Below are 21740 nucleotides of genomic sequence, written 5' to 3'. Positions count from 1 at the left end.
AGAAAAACAGCACACACCAGCTTCAGCTTTGGGGACCCCATGTGATGGTAGCCTATGCTTTAGGTAAAACAAACAGGTTAGACAGAAGGTAAAACAAACAGGTTATTATTTGCTACACTATCCACAAGTTGGCACACACCTTTGAGACTGGTCTTTCACTTTCCGGAATGTTTGTGTACGTAATAAAGTTCCAACATTCTCCATCCAAAGCATCCTTGTGTTTTATTCCTTTTGCTAATTTCAGTTTCTTGTTAATTTCCCCATGAGAGCTACATTATCTGCCATGCTTTCTTATACCAAGATGTTAGGATGGCTCCCTTGAAGTCCTTCCAAAACATGGTGATGATCATTATTACATCCTGCTACTTGCAGAAATCCAATTAGGACTTTGTCCTTCTGGTCCTGGTTTTACTTCAGAAACAAATTCAATAAAGCCAGCACTGGAGCTTCTGCTGCCGTATCTCATTTTTAAAGGAGGGAACTCCTCACAAAGAACCATACAGAGTGCTCAAATTAAACACTATCAAAAAATTAAAAAAAATAAATGAAAACCACCTTTGCTGCCCTGTCATGACACCCAAATCAACTCCCCAAGGTGGCCAATGGTTCATAACACTCTGCCTAATGGTAGGGCCGGCCCTGAGCCTTGTAGTGATTTGCGAAGTTGTGCTCCAGTTCTGTGTTACAAGCAAGCCTTCCCCTCAGAGAATGTACAAGTATATATTGAAAAGGCCCTGGAAGTGATCCACTGGACATAGCATGAAAGGGTAAGCCAACATGCAGTTGCCTAATCTTGGAATACACCCAGGACGCTTATCACAGCAAACGGCTTCCTTCTCTGCAGAAGAGTAACTGTGCAATAGCAATAAAAGCGACACCACCAAAGGTACTCTGTGTGTCATCCTGACACTTAAGCCCATGACATGAAAATTCAATAGAGACCAGTTAGGTGTTGGCTTCAGTCTTCTCAAGGCCACCAGGTCTGGCTCCAGCTTGAGCAGATCTTGATCAAAGTGCCTCTGTTGGGCTTGTTCCTCCTTGCAGACTTACCTTGCCCCCCCCCAGCAGTGTTGGCTGGCCTAGATCTATGGAGTTATGGACTGCACTCCTTGCTGAAATATGGAAGGTCCCCTCTGTATTGACATTCCACCAGCTTCAGAAGACATTCTTCCCTTGGGGCTGCTGGCCCACAATAGAGCATAATGTGGATTTGCATTGGCCTCTTTACCATTAATATAGAGGCATCCCCATGGTGTTCTCCCCTATCCCACCACTGTCCTGTGCCTTTTCCTCTTTAAATGTGGCATTTTTTGATTGCTGGAAGAGTTTGTGCCAAGTAGAAGTCTACCATGGCAATCCAGCGCTCTTGGCTTCCACTTCCTGTGGTGGGTACATATTGCTGTTCTGGGGGCCAGCAGAGATCAGCTCTCAGTGCAATCCTCTTGAGATAGTGTTGACTAAGGAGCAGTGAGTGGATCAAGGCTCAACTGCAGTTTCTTTGGTGAAGTCCTTGAAATCTGAAGATGATGGTAATGTGATATTAGGTTGGGGAAATAGTGACAGAATGACATCCAACAGTCCTTCAGGTTCAGGGGCGCTGTAGTAATGGGGTCACCTGGGGTCTGCACTGAGACCGAATCCCTCTTCCATTTTTCATCTTTCTTGGCGCTTATGGCCTCATTCCTCAAGTATGGAGAGTTTGCCCCAGGAGCCCATGACACCAAGTCTCCTCAGACCCGGTCTAACATTCTAGCCTTGCTCTTATACCTTACACTCAACTGCTGTTACCAGTTTGATGAATCAGGGATTAATCTTAATTAAATGATGGATTTTCATCAACATTGCTGGTGGTCCACACCCTTCCGGTTAATGTGAAAAATGCATGTAAAGTGATAACATAAACAGGAGGATTTCCACACTTTCTGGTCAAATTGTACATTTTTCAAGCAATGCTGGATAGCGTGTGCAAATGGTCTGTGACATTCCCTATTGATGCTAAGAGTTGGTAGGCATTCTCAAAAGGTCAGCATTTCGAGAGATAAATCAGTTTAATGTGCTGGGATAGTATTCTGTTTTGATGGTTGTGTACGGAGATCTAATGCATTCCCCCCCCTTTGGCATTATTTTGTATTGTTTTGCAATCAAAAGAGCTGTGTACATTCCCCATGATGACTTCTAGTTTTTTTAGGGTGGAGATGGAGAACCTGCAGCCCCCCAGATTCTGGACTCCAGTGTCCATCATTCCTGACCATTGACCTTGGGCTGATGGGAGTTGGCATCCAAGAACATCTGCATGACCAATGCTCAGGAATAATGGAAGTTATCAGCAAAAAATATCCAGAGGGCCACAGGCTAGACCTCACCTCTAGCAAATATCTTGCTGCAGGTCTGTGTTAAGAGCCCCAACCAGGGACTATCAGAGTAGGATGGGACAAGGGGAGGGCAGCAAGGCCATTTGGACTGGGGCTTCAAGCTCAAATTTAGACACTCGTTAATTTTTTTGGCATTGATAACTTTCACTGCTTGTTTTTATGCACATTGGACGAAAATCTCGCACACAGCTTAAATACTCTTGCAGCTTGGAACTGCAAATTTAAGCAAATAAGAGATGTGATTTGGCTGATTGGCATCTGTCTGTCTTGGGAGACAATGGAAGAGTGTGCCTTTGAGGATGAAGTCAAACCTTTGGAGAGTTAAGAGCCTGTTGTGGCTGTAGTTGTCAGGCGTCAGGGAATCCGATTCTCCCCCCACCACCGCCAGTAGGCAGCCAGGAATGGAAAGACAAGGGAAGCTCTTACCAAGGTCTTTTATTCAATATTCAGAGAGAGGGGCTTAGAAATGCCACTTCTTGGAGTAATGGCGTTGCTCCAAGTAATCTCCACCCCTTCTTTCCTCAATTGTCAACAGCACCACCCATCTTATGGTGGCCGCTTAGGGCCATTTGACTACTAGCCCTTTGCCATCCTACTTTCAATGCTTGCCAGGTTCTGGGAGAAGGGAGGTCTGGAATGCTTTCTAGTGATGTCAGCCAGCTGCTGCGGCTCTGCTTCCTCCTCGTTCCTTTCCCATTATTTCCCAACTCTGCTCTTCATCTACCTCTGAGCCATGACCTTCCTTGCTCTTCATCTACCTCTGAGCCATGACCTTCCTCAAGCCACTGTTGTAAATCTATGATACTGTCTTCCTCTTCTCTGGAAGGTTCAGGAGGGGGAGGCGGTCTCCACCATTCCTCCACTGTCCAGTCCCTGACATTGAGACTGATATGCAGTTAGGACAGATGAAGACATCTGGTTGTGCTGATGCAGATGAACCATGTTTCTTCTTTCTGAGCTCCTCCCAGTGATCATTCCTTCTCTGGTCACTGCTGTGCATACACAACTGGACTGTCTGTCTCTAGTCACTGTGGTCATCTATAAAGGATTCTCACATGGCGGGGTTAATGTTGTAGGTGACTAGGGAGAAGGGAGAGCAGCCTTCACTTGCCCTGCCCTGTTCTTCTGGACAGTGATGAAGACTGAAACAGAGCAGGCCTCTGGACACAGAGAGCATCTGACAAAAAGAGACACCCAACCACTAGGGTGGAGGGCCCCAGGGATGGCATTTTGCCTAGAAGCCCCCCAGGTGTAAAGCCAGCAACACTCCATTGGAACAAGAGCAGCACAGAAATAAAAGCAAAACACAATATTGAGCTGGAGATCTACCCCTTCCTCAATTATGATGAGGGAGATTGTACGGTACTTGTTCAAGCCTTTTTGTCCTTAAGGCTTCTCCAGGCAGATTCATACCATAAACCTGAAGCACATGACTTCTCCCAATGAATTCTAGGAACTGTAGTTTGTGAACAGTTCTGGAAATTGTAGCTCTGAGTAGGAAACTCCATTTCCCAGCATCATTTGGAGGAAAGTCGTGTGCTTTAAATGTGAGTTGGGGAACTGCCCTTCTTAGTTTCACATGGATGCTTCTTCTCCGGGCATTTGTGCTAATGTGTGGATTGCAGAAGTTCAGCAGGAGAGGGGTGGGTGGCCACTTTTGCTGCCAGCCCCATGGTGTTGCAACAAGAGCTCTCACATGTGCTCTGAAATCACCACAGTTGCTCAAGCTCTAGGGAGTTTCCCAAGACATTTGTAGCAAGCCAGCACATAAAAGTGTGCTGCTTTTTAAAGCTGGGATTTGTCAGAATGTTGCTGCTCGTACAACTCAATGAGATGTCATTAACGTAGCATCAAAGCAGCACTGTGGATTGGGGGGGGGTACAGAAGCCCCCTCCCCCATCTCTCACACACACTTCAGCAAACCTAAATGGAGATAAGTCTGCTTTCGTTCCTTACTGCATTAAGGATGCTAGCAGCCAATTAGTCTGGACAAAGCAAGGAAGCTGGGTAATGATTTTTAAAGCAGAAGTTTTTGAACTACAATTCCTAGCATCCCTGAATAGGATGTGGTCCAAAGGAAAGGAAAGCAAGAGTTGTAAGCATGTGCTGTGTGAAGACAAACCTTCTTTTGCCTGCCCTGAATCTTCCAACATTCAGCTTCATTTGTTGTCCCCAAGTTCTACTGTCATGAGAAAGGGGGGGAAAGCTTTCCTTTATCCACTTTCTCCGTGCCACACATAATTTTATATGGTTCCATGTCTCCGCTTCTCTGAACTAAAAAGCTCCAATTTTCTTATTTTTTCCTTATAGGGGAAGCTAAACTAGAGGAACCTAAGCTGTGTAGAGATGACCAACTCCCTGGAGGGGAATGGTACATACTATAAGTGTACCTCTGCTTCTTCGCATGTTTGCTTATCAGGCATGGCCAAACTTGGCCCTTCGGCTGTTTTGGGACTACAATTCCCATCATCCCTGACCACTGGTCCTGTTAGCTAGGGATGATGGGAGTTGCCGTCCCAAAACAGCTAGAGAGCCAAGTTTGGCCATGATCGGCTTATATGAAAGATTGACTACCAGAATCAGAATAAGGAGTCAGCTGAAGGTGAAGTTACATCTCGGGAGGCTTGCTAAAGCTGCACCCTTCTTTTGAAATGTGCCCCTTTGTATAGTCTGGCCTAAAATGCCTTAGGGTGCTTCCACCGAGGACTTCCTGTAGCAACATTCATACTCAAAACTCATGCCTGCACTCATGCACTCAGGCATGAAGTAAGAGGGAAGATTTCTGATGAAAGTGCTTGGCTATACAACCATGGCTGACAGCATATAAGTGGCTGGTTGGGTGTTACCTGATGACTAAAATCCCCCACTAACAGCCCAATAACAAGAAGTGGTTTGCATGCTACAATCTTAGAATTTATTTCTTAAGAAATCACAATAACTTGCTGAATGGATGCACTCAGGACAGCTGCACTCTAGTATGCTTGTGAGCAGCTGAGCCACAACCCCGAATGGGCTAGATCTACTTATGTGCTACAACTATTTTTAGATGTCCTCTAGCGTGTGATTGTTGTTCTTGGGCGGAGCTGGAACGGCAGCCAACTGTCTGGTGTGTGAAACTTCCTCAGAAACCAGGGTTGAGGCCGCACTTGGCTGTGTTATATCTGAAAGGCACTGTCAGGCACTAGTTCCCCTAGCTAGGGGAGCAGTTTGGTAAGCCATTCGCTACACTGGGCAGTAGAGGCAACCTTCCACCAATGCAAGTTAAACAAATCAAATGTAGTTTCTTACAATAGCTTAAAGAGTGGTATGTGACTAAAAGAGATTAAATGTTATTAGAGCAGGCAAATCTCACATTTCAGGAGCAACTTGAACACCAAAAGGTTTTGGGTAAAAATTTATTTTACATACTGAACATTGCCACTAACTGAATATTCAATGCAAGACTTTTTATTTACAAGGGGCGGGGTCTGGTAGTCTAGTTGGCCAGTTAACTCATCTGCAATCCTGGAACAAAGGAGTTGCCAAGCTGCAAGTCAGAGCCGGGGCGTAAGTTCAGCTCCATGCAGCTGAGTTGGGAACTTTTGCGAAGTCCAGCTATCCATCTCCATGGCAGGCTCCAATTTTCACTACTGACAAGTGGAAACTGATGCAGACAGAAACATGACAACCAGCCTAGGTGAACAAGGGAGTCACCAGGCATCAGATTCTCCAGCATCTGCCTTAGCTGGAAACTCACAAGTTAGGCCTAACAACGATTTGAATAGCAACATCCTTGGAATACAGAACATTAAATTACAGGGACTACAAGGAAATGCAACAGCAGTTATGGTGGGGGGGTCTTCCTAAGTTAGCCAAGTGTTCTAAGTGCAGTAGGCTTGGCCCTGGACATCACATCATGAACCTCAGGGCAAATGGGCAGGAGACAGTAAATACCTTGACCAAGATGCATCATACTGAAAACAAAAAACCTACTGGAAAAGCAAGAAAGGGTTCAACGTGACGGTAATGGGATTGTCCGCTGGAGTCTGAAAAAGCCAGACTCATTCACGCTGCTCCATCTTCACCTTGGGGGGCCTCAAGAAGGTTCTGTTTTTCTTCTCTTTCTTCCCTTTTGTATTTGCCTGGAAATTTCTCCAGCTGTCCACACGTCCATCCCGACTTTCCTACATATGAGGAAGATGAGAGTGTAAACAAGAAGCAAGTGCCATGACGCCAGAGTGTTCTTTCCTGTTTATATCAAAAGGGAAACGTTTCCTGAGACGTCTTTCAAGGAGTGCAAGTCGCCAGAAGCAGGGAAAGGGCTTCAAAACACTAAAAGGGTGAGTTGATGGAAGAGATTTTGTAGTAGTCTGTCTTAGTAACAACAGGCAGGGCTTGCGGGAAAACAGAAAAGCCATATAATGAGCGGGAAAAATGTATGGGGAGGAACCGCAGCTCGGTGGCAGAGCACATGCTCTGGAGTCAAAGGCTCTAGTTTCAGTACATGCTATCTCAAGTTAACAGGATTTCAGCTACCAGGGATGGGAAAGGGACATCAGGCTAAGAGTTTGGAAAGCCACTGCCAGACATGACAGCTTCACAGCTTCAAATGCAAAAGTAAACTATACGATTTCTGAGGCACTCAGGTGGGTGTTCCTAGGCTTCCAGAATTAATATCTGAATTTGCAGGGAATGCTGGGTGTATCCAGAACAAAGCTGTGCACTTTGGTAAAAAGGGCAGGATATGTAGGCAGGCATACATACATACATACATACAATAACCCTTTCAACACGAATCTTGCAGCACAATCCTAAGAACATTTGCTCACAAGTCTGACTGAGTTCAGTGGGATTTACTAGAGAATAAGTGCGCTTTGAGATTAGACTGCTAAAATGCTGATGGGACAGCCAAAGCTGCAAATAACAATTACCTCAAAATTCTTCTGCCACTCTCGCTCACGCTTGGCTTTCTCTTGAGCCTCTATTTCTTCTTCTCTTTGCCGCTTCCTAGAATAAAAGCCAGGGAGAAAAAATAGCATTGCATTCTCTGTGAGTAAAATGGTACTTGGGAATGGGGGCCACAACTAGATTAAGGATCAGCATTGGTCAGCAAGGAGACAGGATGAGTTAAGGGAGATCAGCTGGATGTTTCCCTCGACAAGGATGCTGAAGACAGAACAGATGGGAGAAATCTGGTAAAGGAATCCTATTTGTGTATATGACTCCTATCATCCCTGGCCATTGGTGATGCTGGCTGGGGCTGATGGGAGTTGAGTGCCCAACATCATTTGGAGAGCCACAGATTCCTCAGTATATCCACAACTCTATGCTATGACCCTATGTGGGACAAGAAGCTACAGTTAGAACTGGATATGGAACAACTGATTGGTTCAAAATTGGGAAAGGAGTACGACAAGGTTGTATATTGTCTCCCTGCTTATTTAACTTATATGCAGAATTCATCATGCGAAAGGCTGGACTAGATGAATCCCAAGCCGGAATTAAGATTGCCGGAAGAAATATCAACAACCTCAGATATGCAGATGACAAACCTTGATGGCAGAAAGCGAGGAGGAATTAAAGAACCTTTTAATGAGGGTGAAAGAGAAGAGCGCAAAATATAGTCTGAAGCTCAACATCAAAAAAACCAAGATCATGGCCACTGGTCCCATCACCTCCTGGCAAATAGAAGGGGAAGAAATGGAGGCAGTGAGAGATTTTACTTTCTTGGGCTCCTTGATCACTGCAGATGGTGACAGCAGTCACGAAATTAAAAGACGCCTGCTTCTTGGGAGAAAAGCAATGACAAACCTAGACAGCATCTTAAAAAGCAGAGACATCACCTTGCCGACAAAGGTCCGTATAGTTAAAGCTATGGTTTTCCCAGTAGTGATGTATGGAAGTGAGAGCTGGACCATAAAGAAGGCTGATCGCCGAAGAATTGATGCTTTTGAATTATGGTGCTGGAGGAGACTCTTGAGAGTCCCATGGACTGCAAGAAGATCAAACCTATCCATTCTTAAGGAAATCAGCCCTGAGTGCTCCCTGGAAGGATAGATCATGAAGCTGAGGCTCCAATACTTTGGCCACCTCATGAGAAGAGAAGAATCCTTGGAAAAGACCCTGATGTTGGGAAAGATTGAGGGCACTAGGAGAAGGGGACGACAGAGGACGAGATGGTTGGACAGTGTTCTCGAAGCTACGAACATGAGTTTGACCAAACTGCGGGAGGCAGTGCAAGACAGGAGTGCCTGGCGTGCTATGGTCCATGGGGTCACGAAGAGTCGGACACGACTAAACGACTAAACAACAACATGCTATGACCATCCATGTATCTCCTCACACCACCTTTTAAATTTAAGTGTGCACCTCTGAAAAGGAAACAGCATATTAGCCATACCAAACCCTTGGCAGAGGACAGGGTACAAATTTAGCAAATATTACATTAGGCTTCTATATGGCAAGCCACCTACACACTGTCTTGGATAAACCCCTTTGGAGCAACTTGTTCCTGCTGTAAGATGACACTTTTGAAAATGGGTTGAAATCTGGCATATTTAACATTTGCTGCAATGAAGAGGGCCTTGGGTGCAGAGTGCTGGGGCCCAAAATAAAATGCAGGGCTTGGATCTGCCCAGAGGAGACACACTTAGTACAAAAATAAACCTGGCTTCAGAGCAAGCCTCGAAAACAAAGACTGCCACCTGGAGCTCCAATCTAGATATTACAATGTGAGAGCTCTTTTCTCATATACCTAAATTATGTATTTTCTCCTAGTCATCCTAGATTATTACTTTTTCCAGTACATGAAACACACTGCAATCCACCTCATCACCTTGTGAATAACTTATGTAGTGCAATACTCTTTCTCCTACAAACCTTAAGTTTGCGGTATAGTGGGCAGAGCACTGGTTTGGGGCATGTATTAGGTGAATTCAAATCCCTGGTCCACAATACAGCTCAGAGGGCTGCACAAGACAAGTATCAATTCCTTAATGTAACATACATCATGTGCTAAACAAAACATATTGTGGCAACTTAAATAATAAAGAGATTTATTGTGGTATAGGCTCATGCATACAGGCACAGAATTGTTTATTTTAATAGTGGGACAAATGCCTGTAAAAGACAAGAGTGCAAGTATGTGGTTACAAGTACAACTAAATCTATACAAGGTGCCACAGTCACCATCAGCAAGAGGTGAGAAAACGAATCCTAATCAAAACAATCTTCCTAGTTTTTGCATATTTTCTCTTGGAAGATTTATGAACCACTCACATTATAACATGCTACGCTATCACCTATTTACAGCTGTTCATAAATGGTCACCATGCCTGCCTTGTATACGCTTAAAGGTAAAGGTAAAGGGACCCCTGACCATTAGGTCCAGTCGTGACCGACTCTGGGGTTGCGCGCTCATCTCGCATTATTGGCCGAGGGAGCCGGCGTATAGCTTCCAGGTCATGTGGCCAGCATGACAAAGCCGCTTCTGGCAAACCAGAGCAGCACATAGAAACGCCGTTTACCTTCCCGCTGTAGCGGTTCCTATTTATCTACTTGCATTTTGACGTGCTTTCGAACTGCTAGGTTGGCAGGAGCTGGGACCAAGCAACGGGAGCTCACCCCGTCACAGGGATTCGAACCGCCGACCTTCTGATCAGCAAGCCCTAGGCTCAGTGGTTTAACCACAGCGCCACCTGGCTTTCTGAAAAATCGTGTTGTATTTCTTGGCCATTTTTTCCATTTCAAACGCAAAGGTAGGTGTATGTGTGTGATATATATTTATATACACACACAAGAAAAAAAATAAACTGAGGGTAACAGTTCATGCATCTGATGAAGTAGGTTCTAGACCACACATCCTTATTACACAACAATAAGATGTATTAGGGTTCTTTTTAAGGTGTCAAAAGCCTCTTTGTTATGTTTCTTGCAACAGATTTAACATAGCTGTCTCTCTGGGGAGCATGTGCAAAGCTGCTCATTGGGTTAAGCGTTATAAAAATGCTTAATAAAATAGCATTTCCCATAGGTTACATTAGGAAAACCCCAACAACTCAGATTTCAGATGCTGCCTACATGCTCCACAATTCCTAACTACATGGGCTTCAAGAAAAGCAACACCAAACACAATACCCCACTGCTCCTCATACCTTTCGTGCATTTCTTTTGCTTCTCTTTCTTTCCTTTTAATTTCGAGTTCTGCAAAGAGCTTCATTGTCTGTTTGTACACCGCTTGTTTGAACTGTAAGAAACACAGGTTTAGCACACATACCAAAGGCCCAGTTGCAATGTAACCTTTCATTTAATAACCCCTGGGCCTGGAGAAATGAAAAGCTTTATACAAAACTCTCTCTCTCTTTCTCCCTCCCCCCGGTAGGAGTGCATACACAAAGAAATGACAATGCAGCACACACTAGTTTGACACTTCAGAGGCCGGGACTTGAAATGCTACATCTTCTACCAACCCATCACACCACTAGCACATTCCAGAATAATCTTTCAAATGTTTATACAAGACACCACCCTGTAGTAAAGTTCTTAAGAATGGAATTGTTTTCGAGTTTGGGAAAGGTAACAGAGGCTGCAATCTCTGAGTAGACATGGTTAAGACTGCCCCGTAAAACTGCAGTGAAAAGCAGTAAATCTTGGCACACAACAGTAAAATGAGGACCAAATAATGAAAAGGAAGGGAGAGCGAGCAGGGAGTTCACAAATATATACATCTATTGGGAATACTTCCATATTACCTGCTAGCTGAGGTTTCCCAAGCAGGTCACAGTTTATTTAAAACATATTTAAAACATGGTAAAGCAGACCGGGCCCAGCATCAGCAGCCTGAGACAGCTGTGGCACCCAAGCAACCTGACAGTGTCTCCACATTCAAACCCTCCCCAGCACACCAAGTGGCTGCGTCTGAGTGAGTAGGTGGTAAGCATATTGACATTAACAGAATAATGGCAACTAGGCCATACATATCAGGCACCAGGTCTGGGAGTGCTGTCATTTAGATGTCCCCTCAAGTAGCACTGTGTGGGAATTTAAATAGCAACAGCCTGGCTGTCCAGCACTCATAAGAGTGATGTTGCATCCCACCACCTGTCAAGTCTACTGGGGGCCCACAAATGTAAGAGGGGACCCAAAAGGCACTCAAGAAGACGCTGAGGAGGTTTACAAGCCTCCAGCCTCAAGGCCTCAGATGTTCCAAGATGTGAATTGCTCCCAAATCATAAAGCAACGAGGTACATCCCAGGCCTGGGAGAATCCAACCCTGCAAACCAAGTATATCCTGCAAGTCAACTTACTACTTCTTGATCATCTTCTTCAATGTTGGTTGGCCTGCCTTCTTTCTTTAACTGTTTCTTTTTCTCTTTTGCCTAAAAAGGTATCACAGGTAAGGAGCACAGAAATCTTACAGAATCTGAATTGTACTAGGCCTTGGGCTTGTTGTCACTTCTGCGGCTCATTCTGACAGCCACAAGATCAATCAGCACAGGCACTGATGTCATGGGCCCCGAGTGAAATGTTTTCCAAATTTGTTTTACTTTTTAATGTCTGGATATCCAAGTTAAAAATATAAAAATGCAAGCGGAGTGGTAACTCTGGTTACGAACTTAATTCGTTCCGGAGGTCCGTTCTTAACCTGAGGTACCACTTTAGCTAATGGGGCCTCCCGCTGCCGCCGTGCGATTTCTGTTCTCATCCTGGGGCAAAGTTATTAACCCGAGGTACTACTTCCGGGTTAGCGGAATCTGTAACCCGAAGTGTTTGTAACCCGAGGTACCACTGTAAAAGGAGACATGATCAGTGATAATGCTACAGCTACTTCCAATATTATAGGGATTTTTTAAAAGAAATGTTTACAGTTATACTGGCTAAAAGGAGGCTAGCTAAAAAGACTGCAAGTTGAACAGAAGTTGGACACTCTGTAACTTTCTCCTACTTCCCACACATATGTCATTATGGTCAGGTCCTCTTAGAAGTCTATAGAGTCCTGGGCCACCTCCAGCTTTTGGGACCCCTAACCATATGTGGGGAGGGAGGTATAAAAAAGAGCCGGTGGTTGGTTGGCTTGATAGTCACCTGATCTTAAGAGAACATGCTGATCTGTCTAATCTTGTGCCATCAGAACTGTATCTTTTTATTCATATTTATAAGTTACAATTCTTAAACGTGGCAAAATCTTTACCAGTTAACAACCAAATCATGTCTTTTACTACATCTCATCTCTTATTTGATGCGTCTCTAAGCTGAGAGTGTGTCACATCTGTGTGTGATGCACAATAAAAAAAAATCCCGAACACCAAATAAATGAAAAGCATCTAAAATTCAGGCACGGGCCAAATGCACCCACCCACACCCTCCCCTCTGGATTCACCCTGATTATGATACAGGATTCAAGTTCAGTCCCAAACAGCTTCCCATTTGCTTTTAACAAAGCTCATTTTCTAGCTCTGCAATATTCTGCTTTGGGGGAGGGGGGAATATCCATGGTTGGAGACAAAGGAGAGGAGTGAGGAATTTAGACAAGGATAGAAAATTAGGCAGCATTCTAATCCCTCTCTAAGCTCCTCACCCATCACATACTTAAAGGTAAAGTGGCACAGCAAAAATTCAATCTAATTCAACAGCAAGAATGTGAGCAATGTGGGAGCAGAGAGCTCTGAAGGGATATGTCCTAGCCAAACTAAAGCACTGAACACATGAAAATGTTTAAACAATTTAACATAATCCACTCAAGCTTGTGATATATGGCAGAAAGTATCATAATAAATCAATCTTATCTCCCATCAGCAAAAAAAAAAAAGTTACATTTTTTCCCTAGCAGAATCTTTATTAAGACAGCTTCAAAATAAGTTTAAATTATCTATTAGATTTCATCTGCACAATAATTAACATTCATCAAATTCCAAGCACCAATAGTTACATTTGGTATGCCTCCCCATTCTCATTTCTAATATTTCAGTTCTAGTTATATTTGCAGAAAATCTTTATTAAAATCATGGTTGAATAAAATATAGAAAAGCTCTGTTCTAACCTGAACTATGATGAGGAAACACTTTAGTTCTCTACAAACAGAAAATTGCACCCCCTCCCTAGGCATCAAGCTCAGTCGCTTAATCCCCTCCCTCAAATCAGAGGCTAGCTGTCACACACCCACGGTACTTACAATGTGCTCTACATATTCCTTTCCAGCCTGTATCACGTCCAAGGCCCTCTTCTTTTGTTCCTGGTCCAGCAACAACTTGTATGCTTTGTCGACAGCTGACAAACCAAACATTTCTATCAGCACACTCACATAACTTGAATGGTCTACACTGCTTATGTGATCAGAGCTTGAGAAAACACTAAGCCATGTTTATTTCCAGAGATCCAACAGAGCAGCAGTAGGCAGCTCTCTTTCCAGCTCTAGCATCAAACCCAACCACATTCATTTGGTGCAAAGCTAGCATCTGGAGCTTTGGAAACACAGGAAAATCAGGGAGGTACCTTCAAATGCCTTCTGTGCCCTTTCAGGATCATCTTGGTTTTTGTCAGGATGCACCAATATGGATAACTGTAAAAGACAGAATAAAAATGTACTTTTATCAAAAACGTGTGCTGTTATCCCAGGGCTACCTATAACAGAATGCTCTGCATTGGCTTCTCTGCCTTGTTTATTAATAAAATGGCAACAAACATTCACCATTCATTCTCCTCTTTTTGGAATAAGCCCTTCATCTGGATTCCCAGGCCTCCCCAATCTCAGCAAAGCAGCTGAGTAGATCAACTGAAGAAACCCACCACAAATAACTACAGATTTGTGGACCTTAATACTGTGTATCTTTTTATAGATATTCAGTTAGGGCAAACTAATTTCCTAGAGGACCCTCAAATCTTGTTTCCCCTGCAATTTATTCAAACTGTGAATAAAAAACAACACCAAAGTCCTCACATTTGTGATTTTACAGTGCAAGACCAGGACTTGTTACCTGGTACAAAATTTTGCAATTTGGGAGTCTCAGCTTCAATTTCAAACAAAACAAAACAACACACACAGCTTCCATACTATGTACTTGGAAGAGAAAGTTTGCAAAAATGAGCAATCTCTGATGCGGCCTAAGTCAGAACTGAACTTACAGTGCTCAAGGAGTTAGAACGGTGGTGGGGATGGGGCTTCAGGATTACTTGCACTGTCCCAACCCATGACACATGGCACATCCCAAACTAATAGTAGTAAAAATAAATAAACTGTTAAATAACTAGTTCTCTAACAAATACTCTGGCTAGTCATGTGTATATGAACATACAGGCTACCTAGTAATCAGGAGGACATGAAACCAAATTTGGGTATAATTATGCCACCAAGTACATGGGATGCGGGTGGCGCTGTGGGTTAATCCACAGAGCCTAGGATTTGCCGATCAGAAGGTCGGCGGTTCGAATCCCCGCGACGGGGTGAGTTCCCATTGCTCGGTCCCAGCTCCTGCCAACCTAGCAGTTCGAAAGCACGTCAAAGTGCAAGTAGATAAATAGGTACCGCTGCAGCGGGAAGGTAAACAGCGTTTCCGTGCGCTGCTCTGGTTCACCAAAAGTGGCTTAGTCATGCTGGCCACATGACCTGGAAGCTGTACGCCGGCTCCCTCGGCCAATAACGCGAGATGAGCGTCGCAACCCCAGAGTCGGTCACGACTGGACCTAATGGTCAGGGGTCACTTTACCCTTTATGCCACCAAGTATACATTCTGGGAAAACAAACCCCATGTTCTTTTAAAGGAAGCTCATATCCACCTCAAAGCCATTATTGTTTCTCTGCAAATACTAGGGGAGAACACTTTTCCTCCTACTTCTGCCATATCCCTGCTAATATAGTAGCTACTGTCTTTGAAGGAGAAGTACTTTCCCCTCTCCTCACATGATTTGCTCCAAGGCTCTTTGTATTACAAAAATAACAACAAAGGCATGTACCTGACGGAATCTCTTCTTTATCTCCTCATCTGTAACTTCAGGGTCCAACTGCAATACCTGGAAGTGACCAAAGTAACATCATCAAAAGCAGCCACATTCTGAGCCTTTTTGGAATCCGGAAACTACATAAAACTTTCTTCAGCAAAAGGGTTGCACCCCAACAGGCAAGGTTGTGGCAACGTGTCATGTCAAAACTCATGCTCTTTCCCAAGCTTACATCTTTGGTTATGCAACTGGATCTAAAATGCTGCCTGTGTGTGTCAGGGGTCAGCCCACCAGAGGTCAGCAGAGAGCCCAGCGAGGTGGCGCAGGGGGTCAGCAGAGAGCTCAGCAAGGTGGTGTGGGCGGTCCCTGATGCTGAGAGCTCTGATGCCAGGGCAGTCCGAGAATGTCATACACCAGCGACAGGCAGGTACAGGGTCCCGCGAAGGAGGGGCACTCTGATGCTAGAGAGCCCGAGTGGCAACTGAGTCGCTCGGGAGGAGAGAGGGAAGTGGTGGCTCCTTCCCCCCAGCTGCGCAGAGGGCTCAAACGTAGGGAAGAAAGGAGGAGACTAGCCATGCCCAGGCTGATGTGTTGGAGGCATTCCCGTAGGATGCCACTTCCCGGATCTGAAAGTGATCGAATGGACATGAGAACTTTAGCTCTGTCTTGTACATTGCTGTATAATAAAACGCTGTAAATATGCACCCGTGGAGTCGGTAGTCGTTACTTGTGGAAAGCAGCACCAGCTCCCCTCACAGTGTGTGCCTAAATGAGCATTTCTTCTTTGGTACACAGACTGAGAAACTGACAGAAGTGGCCTCCTTGAAAGAGGACTGCCTCAGAAAATCCTATATACAAATAAACTCATTTTCCAGGTTATGACAGATATGTAGCCCACATCATCCATGTATAAGAGGTAGACACCAACAGGCTCAGAAAAAATATAAAACCTTGGGCCAGGGGGCTTAGGTGAAAAAGTCCAGTGACCACTGAATGTTCACTGGCTATGGGTGTGTGTGTGTGTGTGTGTGTGTGTGTGTGTCTGTGTGTAAAGCCAGGGCAGAGCGGAGAATGGAATGGAGTATCCTAGAAAACAGCTGGCAGGTGCAAAGAATAAGATGTAATCAAAAAATTAAAGGAATAAGAGTGGGACAGAGACAATATTAAATTAAAAGCATTTGCAGACGACGTGGTGATATCTGTAGAACCAAGAGTCAATTCCAAAAGTATTACAAGAGATTTTAAAAACTGGAGATGTAGCAAGTCTTAAGATTAATAAGGACAAAACCAAACTCATGGTAAAAAATAAGAATGATGAGAGTTAAAATAAATTACAAGATGTGTCAGGTCTAAAGACTGAACGGAAGGTTAAGTATCTAGGTGTTGTTGGGTCAGCCGGAGGCAAGAATGATCCCCAGGCATAATGCAGGAACAAATCCAGCCCGTCTCTCCCATCAGCGTTCAGCGTGCAGCTCTAGGGAGTTCTGACAGCCCTTTCCCGATGATTTATGACTCATGTCTTGGAGACACTGAGCACATTTTCAGAGTCCAGCAGAGATAAAACGCAGATGGAGCCAGGCTGAGGTTGTGTACTAAAAGCTACTTTATTAAGCGTAAGGCAGAACAAAAGGAAAACATGTCTCCTCTCCCTGAGAGAAGTCTGAAGAAGAAAGAAAACAAACAAATGAAAACAGAATACAGCAAACATCTGCTCCCGTGATTCCAACAATCTTTGCTGGAATGCATAACACAGGCATGTGACCTGAACAGTGAGAGGAATAGAAACCTAACAGGTGTATAGTTAACAGCAAATTATATAAATCTGTATAAAGATAATTATGTAAAAAACTGGGAATATATTAAAAGAAATTTGCAAATTTAGGACAGAAAGAGGAGGAAGTCGAGTTTTGAAATGTTAAAATGACTGTAAAACTATTGAAATGTGTATAACTGAAAATCATAAATAAAACATTTTTAAAAAGCATGGCTGGTGTTCTGAACAAGAGCACTCTACACTGCAACACTTTGTTGCAGGTACCCTTTGCAGGTGCAAACTGAAGAGACAAGTATGATATTGCAGCTTCCATCTGCCTTAAAGAAAGTGTTAGCTATGAACTCAGCATGACTGTCAATCACACAACAAACAAATTAACACCTGTAAAAAAATTATATTAATGCAAATGTGTTTGGACTTACCTCAAATGGATTCAGGTTGAAATAGGATGACCCAGGTCTAGTAAGCCTCTCAATCTGGTTTTTTGACGTTAGAACAGAGTCCCGCTTTTCTATTTGTTTCACCTGCAGAAATGAAACAGCCATCAATAATTAGAACTGTACATTATTAATACATATGTTGAAAGGAACACCTGTAAATAAAGGTTATCTTCAGAGCCCAAGAGCAAAAGCATAATTATGGGTTGGATTCAGAGATGCACTCAGAGGAGTGCTGCTCATGCTGGAAGGAGTGGGAAGCAGTTTTGACTGATCCCTCCTCCTCCAGCAAGCCCCTGCAGCCTGTACAGCTGCCCTAGAGGGTCAGAAGACCTTTGCAGCAACATGAGAGGCACTTCAGGGAAAACTGGTACAAACTGTCTTCCCTGTCCCCTTCCTCAAAAAAAAAATTACATTTCTGTAAAAAAATATTTTCCAGATGTGTGTATAATATATAGTGCATGCCAGAGCCATATTTGTAGTGCAACAGGTTTCAAAATAAAGGAGATAGATACTGGTTTGTGAATTCAGTGATCTACAGGAGTATAGGCTTTCTTTTCAGTGTATATATTATTATCATTATCAATATTTCATCCTGCTCTTAACCAGGTCCACCACACCTGCTTGGCTTCTGCAATGTGACAGCATTAGGTGCTGCCAAATGACTAACTGAACCAATTTACAATGAAGGCTGATATTCTTTGAATGATTATTTCTGTGCCCGATACCAGTTTCTGCATTTGCACATTGCAATCATATTGTACAATCCTGCACCAAGTAAGTGCCGGTACTCAAACATGTGGACTGGACTGTGAGATATTAAATTCCAGAGGGCACACACCTGCAGCTGCGTTAATTATTCCAGGTGTGCACCAACAGCATTTTCTTCTTTAAAACATTGTTAGTCACTTGAAAAACTTTACAGGGTGGATACATGGATTAAACAGATCAGTAGGGCTTGCTGTGAAGCTGAACGGTGCTCAGGACTGCCTTTCTTTCCCCAACAGTCTCATTTTAGTTTTTCCTTCTCAGTGCAACATAGTCCCACGACAATGTAGCAATTGTAACATTTTCATAGGCCAGCAGGAAACTCCTTTGGCTAACAACTATAGCACCCATGTAGGGTTTTTGTCAGAATGAAAGCATGTGCCAGCTTTAGGACCTTCACTTTAGTGATGAAGGGCAGACTAAAGTTGTACTGCTACTAATGTTACAAATGGGAAGATAGACATGAATTTAATTATTTCCAATTCCTCTCGGTAAAAAATCAGCTATATATAAAGTTTGCTCCTGCCTGGGCGACAACCATAGTGGCCCTTGACCCTTCAATAAAACTTCCACTGAATCATCAGCTTTTATTGTAAATTCTTACACTAAAGCTTGAACCCATTTTTCTTGTGCAGATATAATATTGGAAATACAATGTTTTACCAAATTTCTCAGTTAGTAGTAAACATATCCCTTCCTTTCCAGTGCCTAGGCCAGTGTGTGCAAATACAACTGAATACTTGCTTTAGTTACATCCTGGATGGACTACTGTAATGCGTTCTACATGGGGCTGCCTTTGAAGTGTGTTCAGAAGCTTCAGCTGCTCCAGATTGCTGCAGCCAGACTGCTGACTGGGGCAGGTTACAGCAGGCATACGTAGGCAAACTCGGCCCTCCAGAAGTTTTGGGACTACAATTCCCATCATCCCTGACCATTGGTCCTGTTAGCTAGGGATGATGGGAGTTGTAGTCCCAAAATATTTGGAGGGCTGAGTTTGCCTATGCCTGGGTTACAGGGAACATGTTACTCCCCTGTTAAAACAACTTCACTGGCTACTGGTCCATTTCCGGATACAACTCAAAATAATGGTTCTGACCTAAGCCCTATTGGGCTTGGGCTCCAGGCTGCAGTGCAGACTGTGCTGATCTCTAGGCTGCTGCCAGGCAAATAATATTTTAACTGCTGCCTTTACATACGCAGAGATGTATTTTAATTATCGGTTTCATGCAACAATGCTTTTAAATGTTGCAAACCGCCTCGGATCCCCCACTTGGGGAGAAAGGCAGGATGCAAAGAAATAACACCCAACAAGCCCCGCAGTGTGAGTCGATGTGTCTTATCCACAGGGCGGTGGGGTGGTGGTCCCAGATAAGCAGAAATAGGACTACTGTACAGTGGTGCCTCGCAAGACGAATTTAATTCGTTCCGTGAGTCAATTCGTTTTGCGAAAAAAATTTTCTTGCGAATCGTGGTTTCCCATAGGAATGCACTAAAATTTCTTTTTTTGCCCATAGGAATGCATTAATTAAATTTCAATGCATTCCTATGGGAAACCGCGATTCGCAAGACGAATTTTTCACAAAACGAATTCGTCTTGCGAGTCACCATCAGATCGCAAGACGCATTCGTCTTGCGAAAAATACGTCTTGCAAGATACCACTGTACAGCCTCTTAAGAAAGCCCTGTAGTTAACAAAGTATGTGATGGCCATGGTATGCCTTTTAAATGGGTTGTGGTTGCTGTTGTTATTTTGATTATGCACTTTGTAGTTTTATATTCTGTTTTTATCCTGTGAACAGCCCTGAGACCTGAGGGTATAGGGCGGTATATAAATTCAGTTAATAATAATAACTCCATGTACACAGTCCCGGATTTACGTATAAGCTAAGCAAGCTATACAGCTTAGGGCCCCACTCTCTTGGGGCCCCCAAAAATTTTAAAGAAAAAAATAATCTGGGTGTACATTTCCAAAATACAAGATAAAAAAACAAATAAAATAAAACCTACTGGTACATACAGCAACAGTCTTTTGTGTTGTGTAGGCTCCTATGATGCAAGTAATGGGCCCCGCTTGCTAACCTGATCCCTAAAATATCACTGGGTGCTCATTTCTATAAATAGGGTGACTACATTCTGCATGGACTGGTTTCATGTACAAATGGCTTTAGATACCTATTAGGTCCATAAATTACCATATAGCCTATATTCAACACAAAAAACAGCGACCATTTGTTGTTGAAAAAGGACTGCTGGACATATTAAGGGCCCCATTACCTTCAGTAGCTTAGGACCTCACCAAAACCTAAATCCAGCCCTGCATGCACACCAGATGAGGAATGGGTCGCTCTGCCCCCTCCTTCACCATTAAAGACCCTCCCCGGGGACACCGCCAAAGCACCAGATTGGCATCGCCATGCAGCCATAGCCAGGACAGTCCGGGGTGGGGGTGGGGGTGTCAAGAGAGGCCCTGAGGAGCCGCCGATGCTCTAGTCATGCACCCCGGAGTAACACCCGATAAATAGGCTTCTCCGCCCCAAGGAGGGGGGTGAGGTGGGAACGACTGAGGGAAAGGCGCGTCCCTGCCGCCCTGGCGGGTCAGGACAGAGTCGCAGGGAGCCTCCAGGCCCTCGGCCGGCTCCAAAGGAAGAGGCCAGGAGGGTAGGGAGCGCCTTGTTGATCTCCCCCCGCGGCCCAGCCAGCGCAAGGCCCGAGGAGGGCGAGGGAAAGCGGGGGGCTCGAAGCGCAAGGAGGGGAAAGGGGCCCAGGGACTCAGCACCTCCGTGTAGAAAGTGAGAAACGCCTCCTCGGCGCCGCGGCCCGCCTCTCGCTCCGCCGGGGTCGCCATCTCTCGCGCCACGTGACCCTCCGCTCGACCTTCCCACGTGATACGGACCACCTTTCCCCTCCCTCCCCGGCTGAAGCCGCCGACACGTGACCGGCAGCTGCCCGCCTTGCCTCGGAGGGGACGGTAGGGGCTCTTAAAGGGCCAGCGCGCGGTTCCAGCGGCTGCCACTGCCGTTTTATGTCGCAGGTCTCTTGCCACCTGACCGGCAGCAGGTGTGCTGTAGCAACCAACGGGGCTAAACGATATGGCAGCTTTCCCCCCCGCCCCCTCCACAAGGGATGTTGTTAGCCTGCCCTTCTGAGCTTATGGTCAGTTCTCCCTCTTTCCTTCCGCCTGCCTCACAACAACACTGTGAGGTGGGTTCCAAATCCTTATCAGGTCAATGCTACTGGTGCACACACACACACACATATTCCAAGTTTGGGGCAAGTACTCCTGGGTGAGAGAATCCCAGCAGAGAAAGTCACAAAATAGGCAGTGAAGTAGGGTGTGGAAATATAGACTGTTAGCCCTTGCAAGTGAGTTCTAAAATGTCCCTCTTCCCCCAGTGCAGGAAAAGGCCACACGTTTGGCAAGTTACAAATTGGTTTACTTACCAAACCCTTCAAAGGTCTGGTTCATGTGCTTTTCCA

At 44.6% G+C, this 21740-nt stretch overlaps 1 protein-coding gene across 1 annotated transcript; it reads right to left on the bottom strand.

Moving 5' to 3' along the window:
• Positions 1-5753: 5753 nt before the first annotated feature.
• Positions 5754-21150, bottom strand: DNAJC8 (DnaJ heat shock protein family (Hsp40) member C8). Its single transcript, XM_035120293.2, has 9 exons — positions 21040-21150; positions 17481-17582; positions 15300-15356; positions 13842-13908; positions 13522-13616; positions 11657-11728; positions 10505-10596; positions 7283-7358; positions 5754-6535 (listed from the first exon to the last, which is right to left on the bottom strand). The coding sequence occupies exons 1-9, from the start codon at positions 21106-21108 to the stop codon at positions 6413-6415; spliced, it is 753 nt and encodes a 250-aa protein (XP_034976184.1). The 5' UTR covers positions 21109-21150; the 3' UTR covers positions 5754-6412.
• Positions 21151-21740: the final 590 nt, after the last annotated feature.

Source organism: Zootoca vivipara, chromosome 6, assembly GCF_963506605.1.
Source record: "Zootoca vivipara chromosome 6, rZooViv1.1, whole genome shotgun sequence".
Taxonomy (NCBI): domain Eukaryota; kingdom Metazoa; phylum Chordata; class Lepidosauria; order Squamata; family Lacertidae; genus Zootoca; species Zootoca vivipara.
The sequence above is the reverse complement of the archived record's forward strand: the minus strand, read 5'-3'. Positions and strand labels throughout refer to the sequence as shown.